Here is a 24,317-nt window from a genome sequence, read left to right as displayed (position 1 = left end):
CCGGACAAAGCCCCACTTTTGGTAGCAAGACCGGTGAGAAAATGGGGGAAAACAGGGAGGAGTGACCACCCAGCTAGGACCATCCCTAGGGTGTCCAGAGCTGAGGTGACCTCCTCCCTACAGAATCCTCCATCTTGGTTTGGAGGAACCAATAGGGTTAGGTTTGTGACCCCCTTCCACTCCCCAAAGAGAGTGGACCCAAGAAGGGTGTAGCCACCCTCAGGGACAGTAGCCATTGGCTACTGCCCTCTGACCCTGGAAACCTCCCTAAATCTAGGTTTTAAGGGCCTCCCTGAACCCAGCTTGCAAGATTCCTGGCGACCTGACAAGAAAGAAGGACTACTTAGCTGAACCCCCAGCAGAGAATAAGGAAGACGGCAATTGGCTTGGCCCCATCCCTACTGGCCTGTCTCCTGCTTCAAAGAATCTGCACAAGAACAGTGACGCATCCAGCAGGACCGGCAACCTCTGTCAAGCTCCTGAGGACTGCCCTGCACCCAAAAGGACCAAGAACCCATGTGGACAGTAGTCCTGTTGAATTAGAAACAACACCCAAGGACTCCTGTACCACTCTGAATACTTGAGTCCTGACCCCTTTGCACCCGATGACCACGGTCCATGTCCAGGTGGTCCAACCAACTAGAGAGCGTCCCCAGGCGGTTGTGAGCAAGTGCCCACCCTGGGTTGACCTCTCTACTCCTCCATGACAACGTCTGCAGAGGGAATCCCAAGGACCCCCCGACCGCAAATGCTCCAGACAAAGATATTCAACACCTAAAAGACCACGGCACCCGCAGCCCCCAGGTCCTTGAGTTCCCGACCTCCAGTGCAGCTACATTCAGCAGGCAGCCCTCCTCCCTGTCCAGTCTGTGGTTTTCCCAAGTCGACCCCCTAGACCTTGCCTGCAGCATCTGAGTGACCCCCAGGGGTCTCCTCATAAAGAACCATTGGAAACCTGATACCTTGTTTGCACCCTCCACCTGGCTGCCCCAGTGCCGCTGAGGGTGTATGTTTGGTGCCTATGTATGCTCCCCCCCCCCCAGGGCTCCTCTAAATGCCCCAGGGTTTGCCCTCTGAAGTCGCCGGTAATTACCTGCAGGCAGGCCTGATTCCGAGTGCCCCCAGTCTCTATAGGAGCACATGTTAAATTTGCCCCAACTTTGACCTCTGCAGCCAGCCGGCCCCGTGTTGCTGGTGGTCTGTGTTTGGGGTTAACTTGAACCCCAACCTGTGGACTTCCTAACCCCTGGAGATTGGAACTGTAAGTCATGTACTTACCTGTAAATCGTACTAACTTTTCTTATCCCCAGGTACTGTTTCTGAAACTTGCACTGTCAACTTTCAAAACAGATAATTGCCAATATTTCAAAAACTGTATAATCTGCAACTTGAATCTTGTAGCTCTAGAAATAAATTAAGAAAATATATATTTGCTATATAAAAACCATTGTTCTGGAGTTAAGTCATTGAGTGCGTGCTGCTTCTATTGTCTGTGTGTGTACAACAAATGCTTTGCACTACCCTCTGATAAGCCTAACTGCTCGACCACACTACCACAAAAGAGAGCATTAATATTATCTTCTTTACCTTCTGTTAAGCCTCTGGGGAACCTCTGGACTCTGTGCACACTATATGTTATTTTGATATAGTATATACAGAACCAGCTTTCTACACTAATGCAATTCATCACATATCCTGATGGGACTCCAGATTATACAGTCTGATGCTACAGTTTAGGATGGCCAGAACTGACCAACCTAGGGATCTTGGGAATGTGAGCTCGGAACAAGTATCCCTCTTGCCTGCTGGAAATACTGCTGTCCGCAAACCAGGACCCTGTCCGTTTACTATAGACACAAGTTGCTGCACTCTAAGTTCTTGCACTGGGACAATGCCACCCCACGTAAGCAACACCCAATAGACTCCTCTCTCCCTGACAGTTGCCTTTAGTGTGGACGCGGAGACGCTTGATTCTTGCATCTGGCATGGGAATGTCCTTCAATCAAAACTATTGGCATAGAATTCTTGGTGTACTAGGGAACATATCACAATTCACCCTACAACCCGACCCACTGATAATTCTACTTGGTTGCGTTAAGGAAGTCCCATCCGAGACACGGTGACTCTCTGCTATGGCCCTATTATTGGATGAAAGAAAGGTGGCGATTAACTGGGTTTGTCAACAGGCTGCGTGATATGGTGGTCTGTAAAGACCGGGTTGAAACCTACAATCTTCCCCAACCACCCACATTCTGGCCACAAGATTTATGGGACCCATATAGAGCCTATTTTCTCTGTAACATATCTGATGATTCATCAGACTTGACACAGGAAGGGCCCGACCATGGCCCGCACCCTGTATTGCATACGCCGGCATCGAAACATACCCAGCTCAGTCCCCCTTTCCCTAAGCTGCTATGCTCTCCTGAATTAATGTGTCAGCTGTTCTTCCTTCTCAATGTTCTGTAGCATTTGTATGCAACAGAGGACAGAGATTTATACTCTCCGTCTAATTTCAAATATAAAGTAAGGGACTCCTTTATAATTGACCATGTTTGTTATTGTTTTTTTCAATGATAAATGCTAATAAAAATGTTAAAAGTAATGTTTTCTATTATCTTACACAGACACTACTGTTTTTAAATCCTATAGGTGATAATGCAAAACAAGGCCTGGTGTTTTGTAACTTCGAAGAGAACATTCAATTATGAAATAGGAACAAGATTTGTCAACCATTCAGGAGTATTTATAAATTTCATTGTGCGTCATCCATGGTTTAATCAAATTTGTATGTAGCAATTCAGATTGTAAGTCTGTGAGGTCTCTATCTTTCTTGCTCAAATACTGGGATTAAATCCTTTTTGAACAAATTAAATTAAGGTTTTCATGCTTCTAAAGGAAGATCCAACAATCTCACATTTTCTGGAGGATGCTTCATTGCAATGTGCTTACACCATGTGCTGTAGTGTGCAAGGATAGAGGCAATTAATAATGTGTACACATTTTTTAATATTTGCTCTTTCCTTAACTTTGTAACATTTTAATTTCCCCAGAAAACGTTCCATACCATTTACTGCAGCCTTCAAAACCCTTTATTGAACACTTTAACAAGAAACATTATTTAGGCCCATAAAGCTTAGGTTCAGAATTTTCATAAAAAACGACATACATCTTTACATTTTCAGATATTTGGCTGGTGCTATGATTTTATATTTAGTTTACTAGAGACTTTTAACATAAAGACTGACGCCTTACAAGCGGAGGAGACCAAGGAACATGGCAGGTGTGAAGGGAAATAAACATTTCTCTCAAAGTCCATTTTAAAAGTGGTACAATGTGCTACAGTGGTTTCTGTCTAGACGTACTGCAATAATTTCCAGATTGCTCGCTTAATAAAACGGTAATACCACTAGATTGATGTGTATTAATTCTCATTCCTGTTATACAGGTGGATTGTACTGAATCTTGTAATAATATCCGGAGTTCCATTTACTAAACATGTTATAATGGATGGCAATCACAGTTACAAAAAAGAGCAAGACGTGGAAGAAAACTGTTGCTACATATGCCTCATGTCTGTCAAATTGCAAGGAAGCTTTAATAAGGATTTCAGTTATTTAACGTGCACAAATTCTCATCTCAACAAAAATAGAAGGTTTTTGGAAACCTATTCAATGGAGAAAAATAGTACAGAAAATAAAAGCGCTTTCCCACAGCTCTAAAAATTTATTATATTCACACATTACTTGTAGAGGGGAAACTGCGACACTCAGAAGTGATACTGTGCATAGGTGATCTAAAAATTAAATCATGTGATGTTAAGGCAGATTTAAAAAAATACGCTTTAATACATTAACCTTTGATACACAGAGAAGGGTAACCATTATTTTGTCTCCTCGAACATCACCATAAACATATGCAGCTATTGAAAACTAAATTACAATACGTACAAACCTATAACAAACATTTTGCATACAGTAGCTTACTTGGCACACTCTTCCAAAGATTGATATAGCTTTTGCTGGAACATGCATATTTCTTCAAAGTTTCCCAATAAGTAGGCAATGTCCACAGATGTTAACCTACAATAAAGCAAACACTGTAAGAGGTTACAATTTTAATGGATTTGATTAACATATCAACAAAGGGAAAACCATGAGCAGTATTCTTAGTCACACCTAATTAATGCTGTGGCAGTTTAATCAGGTCCCCCTTCCCAGTCAGAATTTTAACACACATGTTCTACGCCAGACTAAAGAGAGGAAAATTACTGCATGGCCCAAAGAGCACAATTTTATAAAAAGCACAAAAATAAATTTGCAAACATATGCAAATAGGCAGAGACCACATACGACAGGTAGAAATTTAACTTCAAGCCCAGTTGCAAAACACTGGGGAGTTCTCTGCACTTGTATATTTCCACTTAAACGGAGAGATCTGCCAGGATGGTAGTCACCAACTCTGGGTGGAAATCTCCACTGAGCAGTAGGATTTACAAGGCTCCACCTGCTCATGTGAAGAGATGAGGCCTCCTTCAACAGAAATTACAACCGTAAAGTTTTCAATAGTAACGTTTAGGTCAGATTTCTCCCAACTACCTGTTGTGGAGAACTCAAGATGAAAGGGAATAGGGAACCACCATACACATGATCCAAAAGTCACATATCTAACTCGTTATCTAGGCATTCACACAGACACATCCTATGCTATACCCTCTCTCTTTGACTACCTCACTAATAGAACATCACACAACAGTTCCAGACTCTTAAATACAGCCAGCCCCTTCTCAAGAGTAAAAGGAAATTCACTGAAGCAAAAATAACAATGTAGTAAATATTGAAGATTGACATGATCTGCCTTTAGACTCTTTCAATGGGGCAGAGAAGGCAGCCATGCGCCAGGACTTGTCAAAATAGGTCAATGCATTGATAGTGAAGGCACGCACACTCTGGGACCTCAGGAAGAAAGTGGGAAGACAAGAGAATTCTGATGAAGAAATTCACCAAGCTACAGGTGACAAATGCTCTTACCGGAGGTGAACCTAGATCCTATCCCCATCCTGTCACTCTCGAGGATTGGATCCTCACCATCAAGCACCATGACCTGCTATGTGGCCTGCTGTTTGAGAGAACCACAACGCTCTGGACTGTGGTGCCAACTTGGGCTGGTGCTGTACACCATGCTTGGAAGTGCTGTGGTTTGTAGGGTATGGAGACTAATCTCCCTTCTCCTCTTTTTCTCATCCCCTGTGGTATACTTCCACCACTGCAGCAGTTACCTACGTGCCAGAGCAGCAGAATGGCCAAAGATAAAGGGCAAGCCCACAGCCTGAGCAAGTGTTCACAACAAGACCTCACCTGAAAGTGCACCTGTGGTGTGCAAATTGGAGGGCACAACAGCTGTCGCAGCCCTCCAAGGTATTTGTGAAATTGGCAATGCCCTAATGGGTAAGACTGCGCAAGTGGAAATTAATGTCTCCCTTCTGGATCTAGACTTAGGCTATCTAGCACACTGGAAAAGTAATTTAAGGGGAAAATATCAGCAGCAGAAGACACATTGTGAATACTGCGAGCAGAAATCACTCACCTCTGTGATGTCACTGGAAGCCTGAAGAGACTAACACAGGACACTGAGACCAGGTCATGAATAAACAATCTCTGTTGTATGGGGGTGGCTGAAGGGGAAGAGGAACCCCATCCAGAACAATTCCTCCTTACCTGGCTTTTATTTATGGCTCCCAACAGAGGAGCTCTTGTATTGGGTTGAAATTGAGAGAGCTCATCATGCACAGGTAAAGAAATCTCCCCCTGGCCTAAATCAATCAATCAATCATAGTATTTATAAAGCGCGCTACGTACCCGTTAGGGTTTCGAGGCGCTGAGGTGGGGGGGGGGTGGAGAGGCTGTTTAGCGGTCGAAGAGCCAGGTCTTGAGGAGCCTTCTGAATGTGAGGAGGTCCTGGGTCTGGCGTAGCGGAGTGGGGAGAGAGTTCCAGGTTTTGGCGGCGAGGAAAGAGAAGGATCTGCCGCCGGAGGTCTTGCGCTGGATTCGGGGTACGATGGCTAGGGCGAGGTTGGCGGATCGGAGTTGGCGTGTTGGGGTGTAGAAGTTGAGTCTGGTGTTGAGGTAGGAGGGTCCGGTGTTGTGAAGCGCCTTGTGAGCGTGGGTAAGGAGTTTAAAAGTGATCCTCTTGTCTACTGGGAGCCAGTGGAGTTCCCTCAGGTGTGGGGAGATGTGGCATTGGCGGGGTATGTCGAGGATCAGTCGGGCGGAGGCATTTTGGATCCGTTGGAGTCGTTTGATGTCTTTGGTAGGGATGCCTGTGTAGAGTGCGTTGCCGTAGTCAAGTCTGCTGCTGACGAGGGCCTGGGTCACCGGCTTTCTGGTTTCTGTTGGAATCCACTTGAAGATTCTGCGGAGCATACGAAGGGTGTTGAAGCAGGAGGAGGAGACAGCGCTGACCTGTTTGGACATGGTGAGGGCGGAGTCCAGGATGAAGCCGAGGTTTCTTGCGTGGTTGGCAGGGGTGGGCAGGGGACCAAGGGCGGAGGGCCACCAAGAGTCGTTCCAAGCCGAGGGAGTGCGCCCGAGGATGAGGACTTCCGTCTTGTCGGAGTTGAGCTTCAGGCGGCTGATGTTCATCCAGTTGGCGATGGATTTAAGTCCCTCGTGGAGGTTGGTTTTGGCGGTGAGCGGGTCATTGGTCAGGGAGAGGACGAGCTGGGTGTCGTCGGCGTAGGAGATGATGTTGAGATGATGTTGGCGGGCCAGTTTGGCGAGGGGGGCCATGTAGACGTTGAACAACGTAGGGCTGAGGGAGGATCCTTGGGGGACGCCGCAGATGAGGTTGGAGGCTTTGGAGCGGAACGGGGAGAGGCGGACTCTCTGAGTTCTGTCGGAGAGGAAGGATGAGATCCAGTGGAGGGCTTTGTCTTGGATCCCAGCTTCCTGGAGGCGGGTCAGTAGGGTGCGGTGGCAGACTGTGTCAAAGGCGGCGGATAGGTCGAGGAGGATGAGGGCTGAGGTTTCGCCCTTGTCCATTTGAAGTCTGATGTCATCTGTGGCGGCGAGGAGAGCAGTCTCAGTGCTGTGGTTTCGTCTGAATCCGGATTGTGAGGGGTCCAGGATTGAGTTGTCTTCGAGGAAGTGGGTGAGCTGAGAGTTGGCGATCTTCTCGATGACTTTGGCTGGAAAAGGGAGGAGAGAGATCGGTCGGAAGTTTTTGAGGTCGTTGGGGTCAGCCTTGGGTTTCTTGAGAAGGGGTTGGATTTCTGCGTGTTTCCAGCTGTCCGGGAAGGTGGCGGAGGAGAAGGAGAGGTTGATGATCTTGCGGAGTTCGGGGGCGATGGTGGCGTTTGCCGAGTTGAAAACATGATGAGGGCAGGGGTCCGTAGGGGAGCCTGAGTGGATGGTGTTCATGGTTGTTATGGTTTCTGCATCGTCCACGTGGGTCCAGGCGGTGAGGCGGCAGTCGTGGGAGGAGACGCCGGGGTGGGGTCTGGCGGTGGGCTGGAGTTGAAGCTGTCGTGGATGGTAACGATTTTCTGGTGGAAGAAAGTGGAGAGGTCGTCGCAGAGTTTCTGGGAGGGCGGGATGTCGTTGGAGTTGGCTTTAGGATTTGAGAGTTCCTTCACGATCCCGAAGAGTTCTTTGCAGTCGTGGGCGTTGTTGTTGATGCGTTCGGTGAAATGGGTGCGCTTGGCGACGCGGATCCGTTGGTGGTGTTCACGGTTGGCGTTTTTGAGGGTGGCGAGGTTGTCGGGTGTGCGATCTTGGATCCATTTCTTTTTGAGCTTCTGGCAGATGCTTTTGGAGGTTGTAAGGTCATCTGTGAACCAGGCTGGTTTTTTCTTTCCTTGGATGGCGGTGTGTTTCTTTAGGGGGGCGAGGGTGTTAGCGCAGTCGAGGATCCATTGATGGAGGTTGATGGCGGCTGTGTTCGGGTCGGTTGCGTCGGGTGGAGGGTTGTTGGTGAGGGTGCTGGCCAGTTGGTCCTGGGTGATTTCGCCCCAGCGGCGGTGGGGAGGTGGCTGGATGCGGTGATGTTCTGTGATTTTCTTGTAGGTGAAGTGGACGCAGTGGTGGTCGGTCCAGTGGAGTTCGGAGGTGTGGCTGAAAGCGATGTGGTTGCTTGAGGTGAAGAGGGGGTCCAGGGTGTGTCCGGCGATGTGGGTGGGAGTGTTGACTAGTTGGCGGAGTCCGAGGTTGAGGAGGTTGGAGGTCAGTGAAGTAGTGTTGACGTCGGAAGTATTTTCTAGGTGGTAGTTGAGATCTCCCAGGAGGATGTAATCAGTGGATGCTAGGGCGTGGGAGCTTGCGAGGTCTGCGATGGTGTCGTTGAAGGGGGCTCTTGGTCCTGGAGGGCGGTAGATCAGGGTTCCTCTGAGGGTTGTTTTGGGGTCCGTGTGGATCTGGAAATGGAGGTGTTGGGCTGTTTTGAGGGTGTCGTCCGAGTGGGTGTGGATTTTGAGGGTGGCTTTGTGAACGATGGCTATTCCGCCTACCGCCTAGGGAACTGATCTCCAAGCTACTAACCTACATGGACCGTTAGGTTAACCTCTGAGCAACACTCTACAGAGCAGATCTAATGAGTGACTCCTCAAAGATTAGGATCTTTTCAGACGACACAACTCTGCTCCACCAGCAGGGGAAACCATTTGCAGTGGTCACAAAAAACATAAAGCGATACAAATTACCTATATATTGTTTAGCCAGCCACGCTAATAGGGTAAATCATTTTGTTAGATACACCAAAGTGTCAGGGAGTGGGATGAGGAGGAGTAATACACTAATGGAAAAGTCAAACTAGTAGCTGAGATGTCTGGTCTCTCTTGTCGTCTATCAGCCAGCTCTTAAATGGAGGAGCAAACACTCAGAAGATGATATTGCAAACAGACTGCTGGAGAATGGAGCGATACACCACTCTTCAACAGATGGGAGCAGAGGTGAGAGGGACCAAAGTGACAGGCCCCTACCCAAAGGAAAGGAAACTGAGCCAAGCAAAAACCTGATTAGTCACTACAAGCTTTAATGAATGACTTATTTCTGTTGTATTGCCTAATCGGCTAGCTTTTTGGCAGGCTTGAGGGACCCACATGGGTCGGACTTCTTCGTCTGTTACCTAACAAACATGTTGTTGGGATGGCAAAGGTCAGTGTTTACTCCTACATTATTAACCCTTGAGGTACAGAGTGCTTATAGGATGTGTTAGAGGCAGAGGCCTAGATGGAAAATATCTGTTCTTCACAGTATAATCTGAAGTTTCGAAGATGTAGGGGTCACTAAATAGGCAAGACTCACTCTAATTTTTGTAAGGTGATTTACTGGGGCAACAGATGCTTCAAGCTGGAAGCATAGGATGGGGGGAGGTGCAGGGTTAGCTTTGTTGGTTGGGTTCTATGGCTCGAAGCAGCAAACAGTGTAGATTTGAGAGATGCAGTTCAGACCTACTCCATAATCTCCATAACACAGATCACAAGCCCAGTTGAGCACCAGGTATTATCTTGAATGTTAATGGCCTCAACAAAAAAATTAAGCAGGAGCAGTACTTCAATTTACAAAACAACTCTCTTCTCAAACACTGCTAGTATAAGAAACACATCTTATGGGTAAGATGTGTAGCTTGCTGGGGAACAGTAGGATGTTTCTTTCAGGGTTTTCCTGAATAGTTTAAAAGATTGGGGATCCTGCTTCATAGTTCCTACCTCATTACTACCTCGAAGGTTTACAAAGACAGGCTGGGGCATTGTGAGATATTGTCAGACTCTTTCGAGGGACCCTCTTCAGTGTTTATGCCCCACACACCTTTACTGGCAATACCATATCAGTTATCATTGGGCTTCTGGCAAATGACCCACGGGGATGACAATAATTGTGTGCACATGGGGGATTTAATATGGTTATGGATGGCACCATGGGCACCTGAAGCTCCAAAAAAGCAGAGACACACAAGGCGGATACTCCTTGAAGTCGGGTGATATTGCTGGGACGGTCGCCTCGTGATCGTGGCACTTGAGATAAAGGTCATTTTCAGTTTACTCAGACTCACACTGTTAATTTTCCAGACTAATTTATTTCTTCTTCCAGCTGCATAGTTATCAGGCAGTGGCATGCACATGTATTGATAGAGGAGAGGGCTATGCCTTTCCTAAACAGCAAGGTTAGAGACAGGAAGCATGAAGTCATGTCACTAGAAGCAACACTTTATAACTTTGAATATGCCCTTGTGACTGCACATGCTGAGGAATTGGACTGGAGGCAGCAAGATTTCAATTAAAACAGAACACACTACATTCTGTCAGACTGGCGAGGTTTGCCTCGCAACACTGCATTTAAGACTCATGTGCCAAGTCAAGCAAACTCCTGTATTGGCTAGGCAGTCAGGAAATGTCTGCAAGGACTGTAGCAGGGGCTAGGCTGTATCTATTACTGTCGGCTGTATGTGGCCCAACACCCACCGGTAGTCAAGGTAGAGTACCCCGTAATCCGTGACTTGAATGTCCAGACCTTGGCAAGCGGATAGGGCAGGTTTAGATCTCCTTCTTAAAGGAAATACAAGAGGCAATTAGTGATATTTCCTCAAGGAAGGCCCTGATTGAATTCTTCAAGAGATACACCTCCTTCTTGTCATTGGGTTTAATGGGACTCTCTGAGGAAGCTTCACTAAGGGGAGCCTGCCCTAGAATCTGCAAAGGGCTATTATTTCACTTCTATTAAAATTAGTTAGACCCCCCTGAACATTGCTACTGCCCAATCTCATTTGTCAATGCTGAAATGAAAATTCTAGCTAAAATTCTAGCTGAAAGACTGGTTAAAGTGGCACACACATTAGACCACAGGAATGATGATGGCTTCATGCCAGGATAGAAAGTTATGAGGATTATATCTAGCTGTATGTGGATGACTTCCTCATATCTCTACAGAAAGTAGAACTGACAAAGTCCAAACTAATGTGAATGCTATGCCCAGGCTTCTGGGCCTCAAGTTAACTGGAAAACTCTTCATATGTCCCAGTCCACGATGGAAAACATATGTCCAACTGTCGCTCAAAGCAAAGTATCACAAGTGAGCTTTTTCTCAGAACTGCAGGCCTAAATTCTTAATTTTCTATGGACTGGAAGGCCACAAAGGGTATCCCTGAGTAAATGCTTACAATCACTTTATGATGAAAGTTTGGGTGGTGAAGAAATTCTCCCCTACTACTGGCCAGGACAGTTTATACCCATTAACAACTAGCTTTTTGTAGACAGGCCCGACTCTACCCAGAGACGTGAAATCACTCTCTTTGAGGGAACTGAGGTATATGGATACCTCTAAGGCATGATAGCTCCCGGTACATTTTACTCATTTATTGAGTGTTTTTTGGGAACTTAGCATGTGACCCTGAAATGGACATAATGGGGAGGTAAGCTCACCTTTCATAAGTCACACTTGTAACAATATTTACAACAAAGACATGTGCTGAAAGCACACAAAGCAGAGCTAGCTGCTATTTCTGGCTTTAATCTACTGGATCTCTAGCTGCTCATGGAATCGTTGGAGACTAAGGGAGTCTACCAAATCTACAGATCATTGGTGCTAACCACCCATGACCACTTGCGGGAACTTGGGCTTAGATTGGGAGCAAGACTTGGGATTCTTAGACAAGAAGAAGTAGACTGTCCTTCCCAATCTTCAGGCCTTTGCCATATTCAAACTAAATAGCTCCACCTCCAGAGAGGTTGTGGAAGAAGGGTTAAAGTTGTAAAGTCCCAACCTGGATGCAACACCAAAAGTGTTCTGCAACGTAGCTATGCAGCACATACCTGAAAGAGGCACTCCCACATACAGTCCAGCTGTCACCAACATACTTCTGGTGGAATGCATTTCACCATATTTCTAAAGGGCAGCTATACTTTCCTGTGTCAAAAAGTAATGCAGGTTGACAGCCAGCAGGCAATGCACAGCTTGAAGAGGGGATGGATCTTGCGAAAAGCACCAAAGAATGCAAATTTATGATCCAGTGGATATCTTTCATTTTGTCCATGTAAAACTAGATGGCCCTGTATATATGCAGCAAATGTTGTGTCATCTTAACTGACGTTGCAGGGTTTAGGAAGAAAGATTAAGAAATATTACCTTATTCAAATGAAAGTTAAAGTCCACCTTGGGCATGAACTCTGGGTTGGGGGACAAGGTAACCTTTTTTATTTGTGAAGCACATATATGCTTATTTTAGTGTAAAGGCCTGGCACTGCCCCATTCCCCTTGCTGATGTTAGAGCCAAAAGAAGTGCTGCATTCCAGAAGAGGTATTTGAGGTCAGGCCTGTGTATGCTCTCAAGGGGAGGCAGCATCAACAGGCTGATCCGCGTTCAGCTTCCATTTCATCGGATGGCATTGTCAAACAGGGAGGGAAGCTCTGAAAAGGCATTTTATGAACTTTTTGGTGATCCACTGGGCACACAAGGATGGAATATTATTAGATATTCCGAATCCTGATACAGTTGCTGGATGGATGCTAACCGAGGAGTGTTTCAGGCCTTCATTAGCTATGGTAAGACAGTACACCAGTATATAGTACAGTCATAGAGAAATGAGATTTAGATTTTTATTCTTGCACCATAGGCAGCTGCAGGTTTTGGTTGTAGCAGGTACGTGTGCTTGTTCTAGGCTCTCGCCAGAAGAGCACGGAGGCTAAGAATATCATCTGTAGGTGCCTCCATGTGAGGAAGTCTTGTATGTCCTTATTTACGAATAATTACGTCTCTCCATTCTTCACCCAGGTCTAGATCATAAGCAGCTATCCCTTCTTCCTCTTTCGCTGGTTCTTCCTCTAATTGTTGTCCTGTTGAACCTCATATTCACCGTGTCATGAAGTATGGGAGATTTTGGGCATCGTGATATAGGCAGCTGTTAGATGGTGGGGGCCATTCTGGCAATGGAGGTGGTTGACGAGGCACTGCCACTGGAAGTTGGGCCATTGGCTGCTGAAGATGTTGCTAAGGCATAGCCCCTCTAGAGCCTTCCTCAGAGGATTGGCAATACTCCACTCCAGTATATACTGTATCTCCTGTGCGCTGGACCATAGGCTTGAGCTGACTGCTCCCGAATGCGAATGTCTGCCTTCAGCTGGAAGCCTAGAATATGCATCAGGGGTTTCCTCAACTTTCAAAGGAGGAATCTGAATTTGTGAAAAAGTAGCTGAATTACTAGTGACACTGGTAAATTAAAGTGCTGTGCCAAGTTCATTAACACTGTCATTAACAAGTTTGCAGCTGACATCTACAAGGTCATCCTCGACTGGGTCATCACTGCTGATGGGGCAGTTGACAACATGGTCTTCATCGTCAATAAGGTCTTTATCATCAATGGGGTTTTCCTCATCGTCAACACGTCCGCCGTAGACAGTGGTCCTTTCTTCAACGAGTCACGATAGAATTCTGACAGTGCTTCTGAGGAGTTTGATTTTCACTCCATCTTGGACCTAAAGTGATTTGGCAACCTTTTTGACTTTTTGTCAGAGGAATCTTTATTTTTACCTTCTGCAAGACAGATTCTGGCACTTTTATTTTTTTTAAAGGAAATTCTTCGAATTCGGAATACATTCTTCTTTGCAGCGCTTTGATGGAGTGCTTGGTGCAGCACTGTGCTTGACATCATCCCCTGACAAGGAGTTATCCCCTTTACACATCCATTTCACCTTCAACACACCCACCATCTTCAGACCCCAACACCAACCATCCCGTAAAAGCTGGGCAAGAATCACCGACGACCAGCTCACCGCCACTCTTGCCAACTCCGCCCCCCCATCAAACACAACGACGACCCGAACATCGCAGCCTGCACGTTGCACAGATGGATCACCAACTGCACCAACCTCATAGCCCCCCTCAAAAAGAACAACAGCACCCATGCCAAGAAAGCCAGCCGGTTCACCACAGAACTCCATGAATCCAGACGCACATGTCTACGCCTCGAGAAAATCTGGAGAAACACCAAATCTACAGAAGCCCAAATCAACCTCAGAGCCGCCACCACAGCACACCACCATCTTACCAAAAGCACCAGAAATAAAGCAATACTAGAAAGAATCTCCTCACGTGCACACAACAGCAAGGAACGCTTCAGCATAATCAAGGAGTTCGCCCAGCTCAACAGCGAAGCAACGGACATCCCACCCTCACAAGATCACTGAAACAAACTCAATACATACTTCCACCACAAAATCAAGACCATCTACGACAACTTCAGTAAGGACAACCTAAGTGCAGAACCACCTCCACCAGAACCCGACACCAAAAAACCAACAATCACCAACTGGACCCCCCTCTCCACTGAAGACAATGAGGACCATACACTCCCGGGCCCCCACGGACCCATAACCCCACCACATCTTAAACAGAGCCACTGAAACCATTGCCCCCAAGCTCCGTATCACCATCAACCGCTCCCTAGCAGATGACTCCTTCCCCGACGACTGGAAACACGCCGGGATCAACCCTCTCCTCAAGGACCCTCGGCGGACCCCACCGACCTCAAGAACTACAGGCCCATCTTCCTGCTCCCTTTTCCAGCGAAAGTAATCGAGAAAGCTATCAACAGCCAACTCGCCACCTTCATCGAAGATCACAACATCCTCGACGCCTCCCAATCTGGACTTTAGAAAAAACCAAAGCTGCGAAACAGCCCTCCTGGCCACAACAGACGACATCCGCTCCCTGCTGGACAAGGGAGAGACTGTGGCCTTCGTCCTGCTCAAGCTCTTGGCGGGCTTCGACACGGTCTTCCACCACACCCTGATACGCAGACTTCACAAGGCCGGCATCAGAGACAAGGCCCTCGACTGGATCCGATCCTTCCTCTCCTGCAGAACTCAATGAATAAGACTTCCTCCTTTCCTCTTGGACCCCACACCTACCACCTGCAGAGTTCCCCAGGGATCCTCCCTCAGCCCCACGCTGTTTAACATCTACAAGGTCCCACTAGCTGCCATCATCAGAAACTACGGGCTCAACATCGTCTCCTACACTGACGACACCCAACTAATCTTCTCCCTATCCAACGAACCCAACGCAGCCAGACACAACTTCCACAAAGGCATGGGAGCAGTCACCAGCTGGATGAAAAGAAGCTGCCTACAACTCAACGCAGACAAAACTGAAGTACTCATCATGGGCCCTCAACCCGACATGTGGAATGACTCCGGGTGGCCCTCCACCGTCGGAAGCTCCCCCACCCCCATGAACCAAGCCCGCAACCTCGGAATCATCCTGGACTCCAAACTCAAGGACCGCCAAATCAATTCAGTAGCATCCACCTGCTTCCGCACTCTCCTTTTCCTACACAGGTCATTCAAGTGGATCCCCCTCTAACACCGAAAGACCGTCACACATGCCCTTGTTACCAGCAGACTGGACTACGGCAACGCGCTCTACGCCGGAATCAACAGGAAACTCACCCGCAAACTACAGAACATCCAGAACACCGCCGCCAAACTGGTCCTCGACCTACCCCAACACTATCACATCTCCAACCCTGCGCACACTTCACAGGCTCCCCATAGAGAAAAGAATCAACTTCAATATCCTCTTCCACGCACACAAAGCCCTCCACGACACCAGACCAGCCTACCTGAACAGGCGACTCTATTTCCACGTACCCCACAGGAGCCTATGCTCAGCCCAGCTCTCACTCGCTGATGTACCCTGCATCAGAAAAACAACAGGAGGGGGACGCTCATTCTCCTACCTTGCCACCACAGCCTGGAACGCCCTTCCGCCCCACCTCAGACAGACTACACCCCTCCTCAACTTCATGAAAAAGCTGATGACATGGCTATTTGAAGACATGGATATTTGAGGAACCGCCACACTGATGGATGCTCCACAAACACCCCCCCCCACACCCTCAGCGCCTTGAGACCCACACGGGTGAGTAGTTGCACTTAACAAACGATGATTGATTGATATTCTTTGGTAAATATGCACATTTTTAAACGCCAATGTTTTTAAAGTCAAGATCTGCTTCAGAAAGAATGGAATATTCAAGTAAGCTGCGCCACCGCTGAGTGAAATAGCTCAGTGGGTAAAGCGCCTCCCAGTGAAAGCATTCCAAATATAAAAACAAATGTTTAAAAAAGCCACCCTAATGATAAGAATATATATTTTAAAAGCAGCTAGTTATCTGTACTTTCAAATAATACAGAAGGGTATGAACCGGGACACTGAAATTATGCATCAGGATAGGTCCAAATTATATGGCAGAGTTGAGTAAAATATGCAGCAATGAAAAGCAATTTATGCAGCATAATTCTGAAAAAATGTGACAGTATTGCTTCATTATTTTGTTATTTGTAAAAATGGTAACAGTCTGGACATTAGCTGCAACCCACTAGTCCCATTTTAACACCCAAATATAGCAATAAGCACAGAAAGGAGATCAGTCCAGTTTTGCAAAGGTTAGGCAGCAAGACGTTTGGCTGTGCTTGTAGTAACTTTTCAACCGTTTGAAAAATAAACAATTTTGTTACATTGGAAAAATCTGCTTGTTATGAGGCAAAGGATGAATTAAGAGTGAAATGTAGTAAATCTATAAATATTCAAAAATCACTGCGCCTGCACAATCGCAAGAAACCAGAGGCCCTGGGGATGACTCAGTAAAGCTTGATGTTGTCAGACCAAAGCACTATAATGTCCGTGTTCCAATAACATGTAATTTTAATCGGAAAAGCTGCCACTTATTTATCAAGATACCTTAGTGTGTTGAGTGCACCGCGCTAACAGCTAAATATTAATGAACAAAGCAAAACGGTTAAACGCTACCTTAGTGCTCAACCTAAGGTAAGCTATCTCAGTTGGTAATATGCAAACCATGAAGAACTCACCATAAATAGATTTTAAAAAGTATGTATGTCAAACAGCATCCCCATACTATTTGTACAAATACACATGAAAAAAATAAAACAGGCTGGCTGCCTGGCTCTTTAAACAGATGAGATCTTATTATGTGCTTTAAAACTTTCAGAAGACGACAGAGTGAATGGCCCCGAAACACTATAAATTGGCAGGAATCACCATATATTGCACTGTCGACGAGGAGTACATCTAAATAACAAAAGGACATAGCTCAAAAGCCAGCACCTCTTACTGAGAAAGACAGAAACGCTGGATGAAAGTCTACGTCCACTCAACAAACTGGCATAAATTGAAAGAAAAAAGTAGATCCGAAAACAAAGAGAAAATCGGTAAGAGGAAGGAGTACTTAGTCAACAGTGTCGAAAGCACACACAGTCTACAATGACAAAACGGAAGCCGAACAGGAAACGAATAGGAACCAATAAAAGGCAAGATAAAGTGCCTGAGGGACAGACAAACAAATAAATGATAGAGAAAGTTTAGAGGCGGAACGCCCATTTGAATATTTTTGTTTTAGTAACAAAAGACTTTACAAGCTGTGAGCAAGCGCGCGTGCAGGTGAAACTGGCAACGAAGATAACAATAGTACATTCAGTAAGGATTTGAGCTTTTACATAATAATCATGTTAAGGTTAATAATTATTTTTCCAATAAAGATGACAGAAACATATAGAAGAGTTGGAGAAAGCTTCGTATTGAGTACCTGTAGTGATTGATCAGTTGCTCATCCCCCGTAGATTCTAGAGAATCTCTTTATAGATTTCGAGATTATGTGTGCCTTCTGCTGCTTATTTCAAAAGTGGTTGATCCCTGAGATCTTTTGTATCCATTGTTAAACCTACATAATCATAGTTATTAACTTGTTAGATGTAGGTATCTTCATTTTTACATCTAGATTGTTTTTGTTTTTTCACAACAGACATGACTTAGGTTTTCCCCAGATTGATTTTTAGGTTGTTGGCTCGAATATCATCTTGTAGGTTTAATAGCTTGGACTGCAAGCCCAATGGAGTTTGTGTAAGAATGATTATATTATCGGCGTACCTAAATAGGTGATGGGTTTTGATGAAAGCTATGGAGGCCGGCTATTTGCATGTTCGAAATAGTGAGTTAAGTCATACATATATAGAGAAAAGACTAGGCAAGCCAGGATGCATTCCTGTTTTGTATTGTTAAGAGTTCTCATTTTTGGTGATAGCATACTCTAATCAGTTTTACTTGGAGCCATGTACTTTCGGAAAAATTGACCCAAAAATTTATCAATATGTGATCAATTCCCTATTTTAGTAATTTGTACCATAGTATTTTACAGTTGACATTGTCAAACACAGAAGTATTATCTGTATATAAAACATAAGTTAGATTTTTTTTGTATTATGTTCACTAATAGTTTAAGTGCAATGACATTATGTATCATGGAGCAGCCGGACCTAAATCCAGACTGGTTTAAAGGAAGAACATTTGATTTAAGGATCCAAGCCTCAAGATTATCCATTAAAAATCTGCCACAAAACTTGCCGTCTGAGTCAAAGGGGGCAGTAAGACGATAATGTTTAGGGTCATGCTTTCGTCTTTTTTTGTGAATCCGACTGATGGTAGCCCCTTTTCATGAAGGTGGACTTTAGCCTGTTTGAAGGACTATTGAAAATACATTATGAAACAGTGTACTAAATAGGTCTGGGGCTACTTTTAGAACTGTGTTTGGTATACGATGCTGGCCTGCCGCTCTTAATGTTCTAAAAGTTATGATCAATTACATTATTTCTTTTTATGAGATTTAGAAGTATCAGTTGTGTATAGATTGTTGATGGCTATATTCCACTACTCAAAAAGTATGTAATGATCAGTAACAGCTCTATATGATCCTGTGCCATGACCCACCAATGACCAGAATTATCTTCCATTATTTGAATTGGTTGCAAAAAATAATTGTGTCCCAGCAGCTTCTTGAGAATCTATCTGTGTTTCTTTTTTCTTTCACTTTGAGCAATTTTTCCTCTTTGATTTGTAGATCAAGGTTTAGTGTTCGTTGATTTTTTTTTTAGATATTCTCCTGACTTTCTGTGGTGTATCCTTTTTTAGTGCTATACAATAAATCTGTACTACTGAGGCAAAGACTAATCCAGTCAATGGTTCCGGATGAAATATAGTTCAAAATAGAGATTAACAGTTGCTCCCAGGCTTTACTACTAATCGAATGATGGCGGATCTTTATATTTTTTAATATTTATTTGTGAGGTGATGAATTCTTGGGTGTTTAACAAGGGAACCTTAGATTGAAAGTCCATATCCAATTTGATTGCTTTTTTGTGTCTGAGCATTAATGAGCCTTCAGCATGGCAGCTGCTCGTTGGGCAAGATTTGTAATTTGAATGCAGAGTAATTTGTTGATGATTATGACCACTCTCTTTCCTTGATATGATATTATACTCCGGCATAGGAATAAATTGGTGTAGTGGAGTAACGTGTCATCGTTATGGGAAATAAAAGTGGGTTGTGCTATTTGGTCAGCTGGGAAAAGTGGGTTGTGCTATTTGGTCAGCTGGATGTTTTCAATTAAGTTGTGGGAAACCCTAGGTCAAAGAGTAATTTGGATAGATGACTGCAAGTTGCTTTCCTCTTATTTGCCCATTTTAACCTCAAAGGAGAGATAATATTTGGGGTGTTATCTGGAAGATCATTGGGTGGAAGATCTTTCCAATGCGGAAGCAACAGGTTGTCATTGAAATCTCCTGTAATGATAATGGGATACAAACCAAACTGCTTTTCTGAATTCCTTTAACACATGAAATAAGTTTGATTTCACCTTTAGAAGGAAGGTATGTAATTATTTAACAACAGCAGATGATCTAATGTTTTACGGCCTATTAGAACTGTGAAAATATAATCTTATTTTGATTTAATCTTGACATTTTGGGCATTTCATGTGCACAGCAATTAGCAAAGCTAAATGGGAGAGCCTCCAAGATTCCTGCAGGCACATGCCCTGATGATTAGCTAAAAATGAAACTAGGTTCTTTCTGCTGGTATTCATCTGGCGTTTAATTCCAGCAATGTTCCAAGAACACAGTGACAAAAACTTCTTATGCTGGCCGATATTTTCCCATGTATTGTTAGGTACACAACAATAATGTTAGGTCACGTGAATCATGTTGGTTAGGAACGCTAGATGTTGTGACCTGCCAATCAGTGACCACGTTTTTACTTACGTTGATATATGAGGTTGTAAATTTTATGGAGTTTGCGCGGCTGTTGAGTTTACTAATTTTGTTAGGAGATCGGTGATTAGATTTATTTTGATATGCACTTTCTCTTACTATTTGAGGATATTTTGGATTGATGAACTTTGTAAGGACAATGCCCCAGGAGGCTACATCAGTTTTCTTGGGCCAAATATTTTGTATAACGGTGTCCATTGACCGGGTTATCTGTGCTATCTCAATTTTAAAGGTTAGGCTATGAGTGAACATTATACTTGTTAGGTCATGGGAGTTTTTATTTCTTGACACTGGAAAATTATTTACAATTTTCAGAATGATTCGGCGAACTAGAATATCATTGTGTGCTTACGAGTTATAATCCAGACTGAATTTGAGGGTAATTCACTTTAGATGTAACCACGTGGGCTTCATTTCTCCAAATTGGTTTTGTTGGGTTTGAAAAACGTTTGGTATTTGTTGTTGAGTGAATCGTGGGTTTGTCATTAAAGTTAGCTCTGGTAAGAAAAGTGAATCCATCTGCTATTGTTTTAGCTGAGCTCAACCATCAAAATTGTAGGAATAGGTGTTCCTGGGCGATTCCTCATTCCGTGGTTATTAGGAGGATCATGACTATCCTTACTTAATGATGTCATGTGGAGTACATCTTCACATATTTGTAAAAGGGTTGCTGAAAGATGGTCCTTGTCATTTCTTCAAGATTGGTTGCGTTCAACATTTGCATTTAAGCGGGCTCTGCAGCATCTGTCCATTCTTACTAGTTAAAAACTGGAAAAAGAGTTACATTATTGTCAGTTAAAATAGATTTTTGTTGAATCCTTTTAATTTGGTTGGTTGAATTTTTTTTTTTTACTTCATTAACATTTTAGGCGCAGCAACTAATGTAAAGTTGAAATTCCCCTGGTGATCTTAAAGAGGTGGGGATGGTGTAGCGCTTGCTACAGATTAGTCTACCAGAACTTCATTTGGGGCTGAGTAAGCAGTGCATTGAGAAACCATGTTGGATATCTGACTAGAGACCTCTGCCTATGTTTTTAACTTGTTACATTGAACATTAATGCTCCAGGCAGTCTCTTTCAAGGGTGAGATAATCCGGTCAGCTTGGGAAAGAAATATTGGTGTTGTCATGATGCAAGATGCCTTTTGATTTATTTTGCCTGCTAAGAGTTGTAATGCATCTTCTGGGCCATCCAGTTGAGACAGGTTGGCAAAATGGGTTTCCATATTTAGGAGAGATTGTTGCATTTTGAGAAGACTTTTCTGAGTGTCACAGATAGTTGCAAGGTATTTTTAAATATGTTTTAGTACAGTAATTTGAGCATGAAAGAAGCTTGAAGCACTGGATAAACTGCTGGTGTTTTCATGTTTTGTGCTGTTAGCAACTGAGGACGACTTGTTGAATTATGGAGCTGTGGGCTGGACTGTAAGTCAATGAATGGAGTACTCCTAAAGCATGTCAGTTCATCCTGAAAAAACAAGTTGTCCAGAGAAGTTGTGAGGGAAGTCTGTGCTGCTAAATTAGTATTTGATTGTAATTCAAGGTAATCTTCCTCCAGCAGGGGATCACATCTGTAAATTGAATTGGTTTCAAGATCACTGTTTAATGGTTTCAGATCCTCAGGAATCATACTGATTAAAGCTGTTGTGGTGATCAATGCTATTGAAATATGAGAAGCCGAGAGGTGAGCAGGTGGAAGAGACATTGACAGAGAAACTGATTAAGTTGATTGCTGGTGAAACTCAAGAGAACTGGAGTTAATTATATCTTTAGGTCTGTAGCCTAGTTTAAAGCAATTCCAATTAGTGATTTGCTTTGTCAGTCTACGTAGAAGTGATCTAGAATTGATGCCTGATGTCTCAGAACATTAAGTTTGAACATCTTGGTACACAATGCAGTGGCTTCCTGACGGAAGACAAACAGAGATAGATGTAGTCGTAATTGCTTTGGCAGGGAGATCTATGGTTCTCCTATGGTGTCAGGTTATAAAATGCCTATGGTCGGGGATCAGCTGATTTAGACCTAGTTCTGTTATGGACCTGATTTTCATAATTAGGCTGATTAAGCAATAATGCCATAAGGTATGATGGAATACACGTGGCCGAGAAATAGTTTTGGCAGTTACTAGATGACTGTGGGTAAATTAAAATGGCAAAGTAAGTGAATGCTAAAGGTTGGCAACAAACAATTGTTGCCTACATGCGAGATGGAAGTGGGTACAAGCTGCGAAGAGCCACACTAGCCGGCTAGCAGTGGGAAGCTAGTAAGCTACTGACGGGCTGAAGATTAAAAGAGAAGTGGCCTCCACTCGCCTCTCTCCCACTTGTTTCTGTCCCCTGACCTAGTTGCTCTGCCTCGCCACACACTAAAGGGGTTGCAGTAGGCCGCCAAGAACGCCTGGAGGGTGTTTTAGTGAAGGCGGCGGCAGTCCCTGGTCTAAAGAGCTTAAAGAGCATTAATATGCTCTGCACGCATGATGGGGCGCAGAAAGTCTCCAGTTGGGTAGAGAGTGCAAAAGGTGGCCTAATGTAGCAGCCGACGGATCGTGCAGGAAGGCAGTCAATGGTGAGAATCTGTCCGCGAAACACAGTGAGAGGGTAGCCTATAGTGTTCACTGACCCAGCAGAGCTCACCGACAGGAAGCTCCACACTGAACGAGTTGCGCATCACAGCTTCACACCGGCACAAGTAAGGTGAAGGTCTGTGTTCCAACATATTAAAGGGAACACTACCACAATATTATAACAGAAAGAAAGAGAGATAGAGAGAGATTGGGAGAGAACAAGAACAAAAAAAATCAGGAAACCATCTGTATGGTTTTCAGGCATGGAAATCTGACCAAAATGGTTGTTCCTTACAGACAAGTTGTCTTTGCTTTCTTGTGGCTATGAGAACCTCAATGTTGTTGGTTAGCTCAGTTCCTGCCCCGAAACTCCAAGACGTTTGGTGGCTGGGGGAATGCACAAATGATTCTTGTCCCTAAACTCCATGGTGATTAGTGGCTGGTGAATCCACATCTGCTCCGTACCAAATCAATTTCTGCCTACACTGCACCCCAGCTTTCCTTCGTACGTTGTGCTTGCAATTGCCTAATAACCAGAGGATCTTGGCCGTAGGACGTCTGGGAGCAATCAACCTTTCTTCTCCAGGTCAGTTCTTCGCTATGTTGTATCAACAGGAGGTTGGGTGAATACGTCAACCATTTAGAAACAGTGGCAGTGATGAATAAAGCAGAATAATTTACGAGTAATCCAAGGGTTCCCCAGGTAAAGCTACAGGTCTTGCATAAGCAGTTTAACATGGAGGACTATGCCTAAGCAAGATGTCTTGAAGCTCAGCAACTTAAGTAACCAATGTATTGTCAAAGGACCAGACTCTAGAAAGAGATCCACAGTTCTGTTAATGAATGAGGCCCTATGAGGTGGGATATCAAACTATCAATAGCATTTACAGAAACTTGAGCTGCATCCAGCTCAAAGTGCAGTATTCTTTCACGGTAGATTGAATAAAGTCCCTCTTATCTAGGCTGATCCAGATGTGAAAATTCCCATTTTGCAGGTTTATAGAGCACATTCCAGCATATTGAACTACTACTAAAACCCAGGCCACAATCATTCACAAGGACTTATGTTGTGTCTGAACTGGGTTGGATAACCATACATCCTGTAGGATTCAAAACCCATGTTCTATCTTTCTTTTCACAGGAAAACAGTGGCAGTGGTAATGTCAAACCTTACATTGTACTAAAGAGAAGAAACTTCTCCATTTCCCTCTTAAAGTTCCTGAAGCTTCGACTGAGGCAAAGGTAGCTTTAATTGTGGTAATTGTGGAAGCTGCACAACACTGGCATTGAGAGCAACCAAAATCAATCAGGGGTTGTTTGACATCTGGGCTCAATGACAGAAGAAGAGGAAACATGTTCCTCCTCCTAATAGAGTGGAGTACAGCCCATGAGATGGAACCAAGTGGAACTGAAGGGTGAAGTCTATGTGTCTCAGCTGTTTACATTCAACTCAAGTTCGAGGATTAGTTCTGTGTTCAGATACTGCACTCTCTTTTTGTCAGGGTGTCACATCCTGCAGCAGGTAGCAGTGAGAGGCAGAGTAAAGTAACATAGGTGAATAGCACTGGTGGCTTGATTAACACCATGACATCTTTATCCAGAGGGTTCCAAGTTTCCTGGTTGCCCGCACCATCCCTAGGCCAAT

The 24,317-nt window shown here is 44.5% G+C and overlaps 1 protein-coding gene across 1 annotated transcript in view; it reads right to left on the bottom strand.

The window, feature by feature from the left end:
- The window catches only part of ARHGEF6 (Rac/Cdc42 guanine nucleotide exchange factor 6), a 793,672-nt gene that overhangs the window by 561,328 nt on the left and 208,027 nt on the right, over positions 1-24,317 (bottom strand). The window contains exon 8 of the mRNA XM_069212447.1: positions 3,987-4,082. Coding sequence (XP_069068548.1) covers positions 3,987-4,082 — 96 coding nt within the window. The remainder of the gene's footprint in view (positions 1-3,986; positions 4,083-24,317) is intronic.

The sequence above is a fragment of the Pleurodeles waltl genome, chromosome 2_1, assembly GCF_031143425.1.
Source record: "Pleurodeles waltl isolate 20211129_DDA chromosome 2_1, aPleWal1.hap1.20221129, whole genome shotgun sequence".
Taxonomy (NCBI): domain Eukaryota; kingdom Metazoa; phylum Chordata; class Amphibia; order Caudata; family Salamandridae; genus Pleurodeles; species Pleurodeles waltl.
Note: the sequence above shows the minus strand (reverse complement) of the source record. Positions and strands in the feature narration are given on the sequence as shown.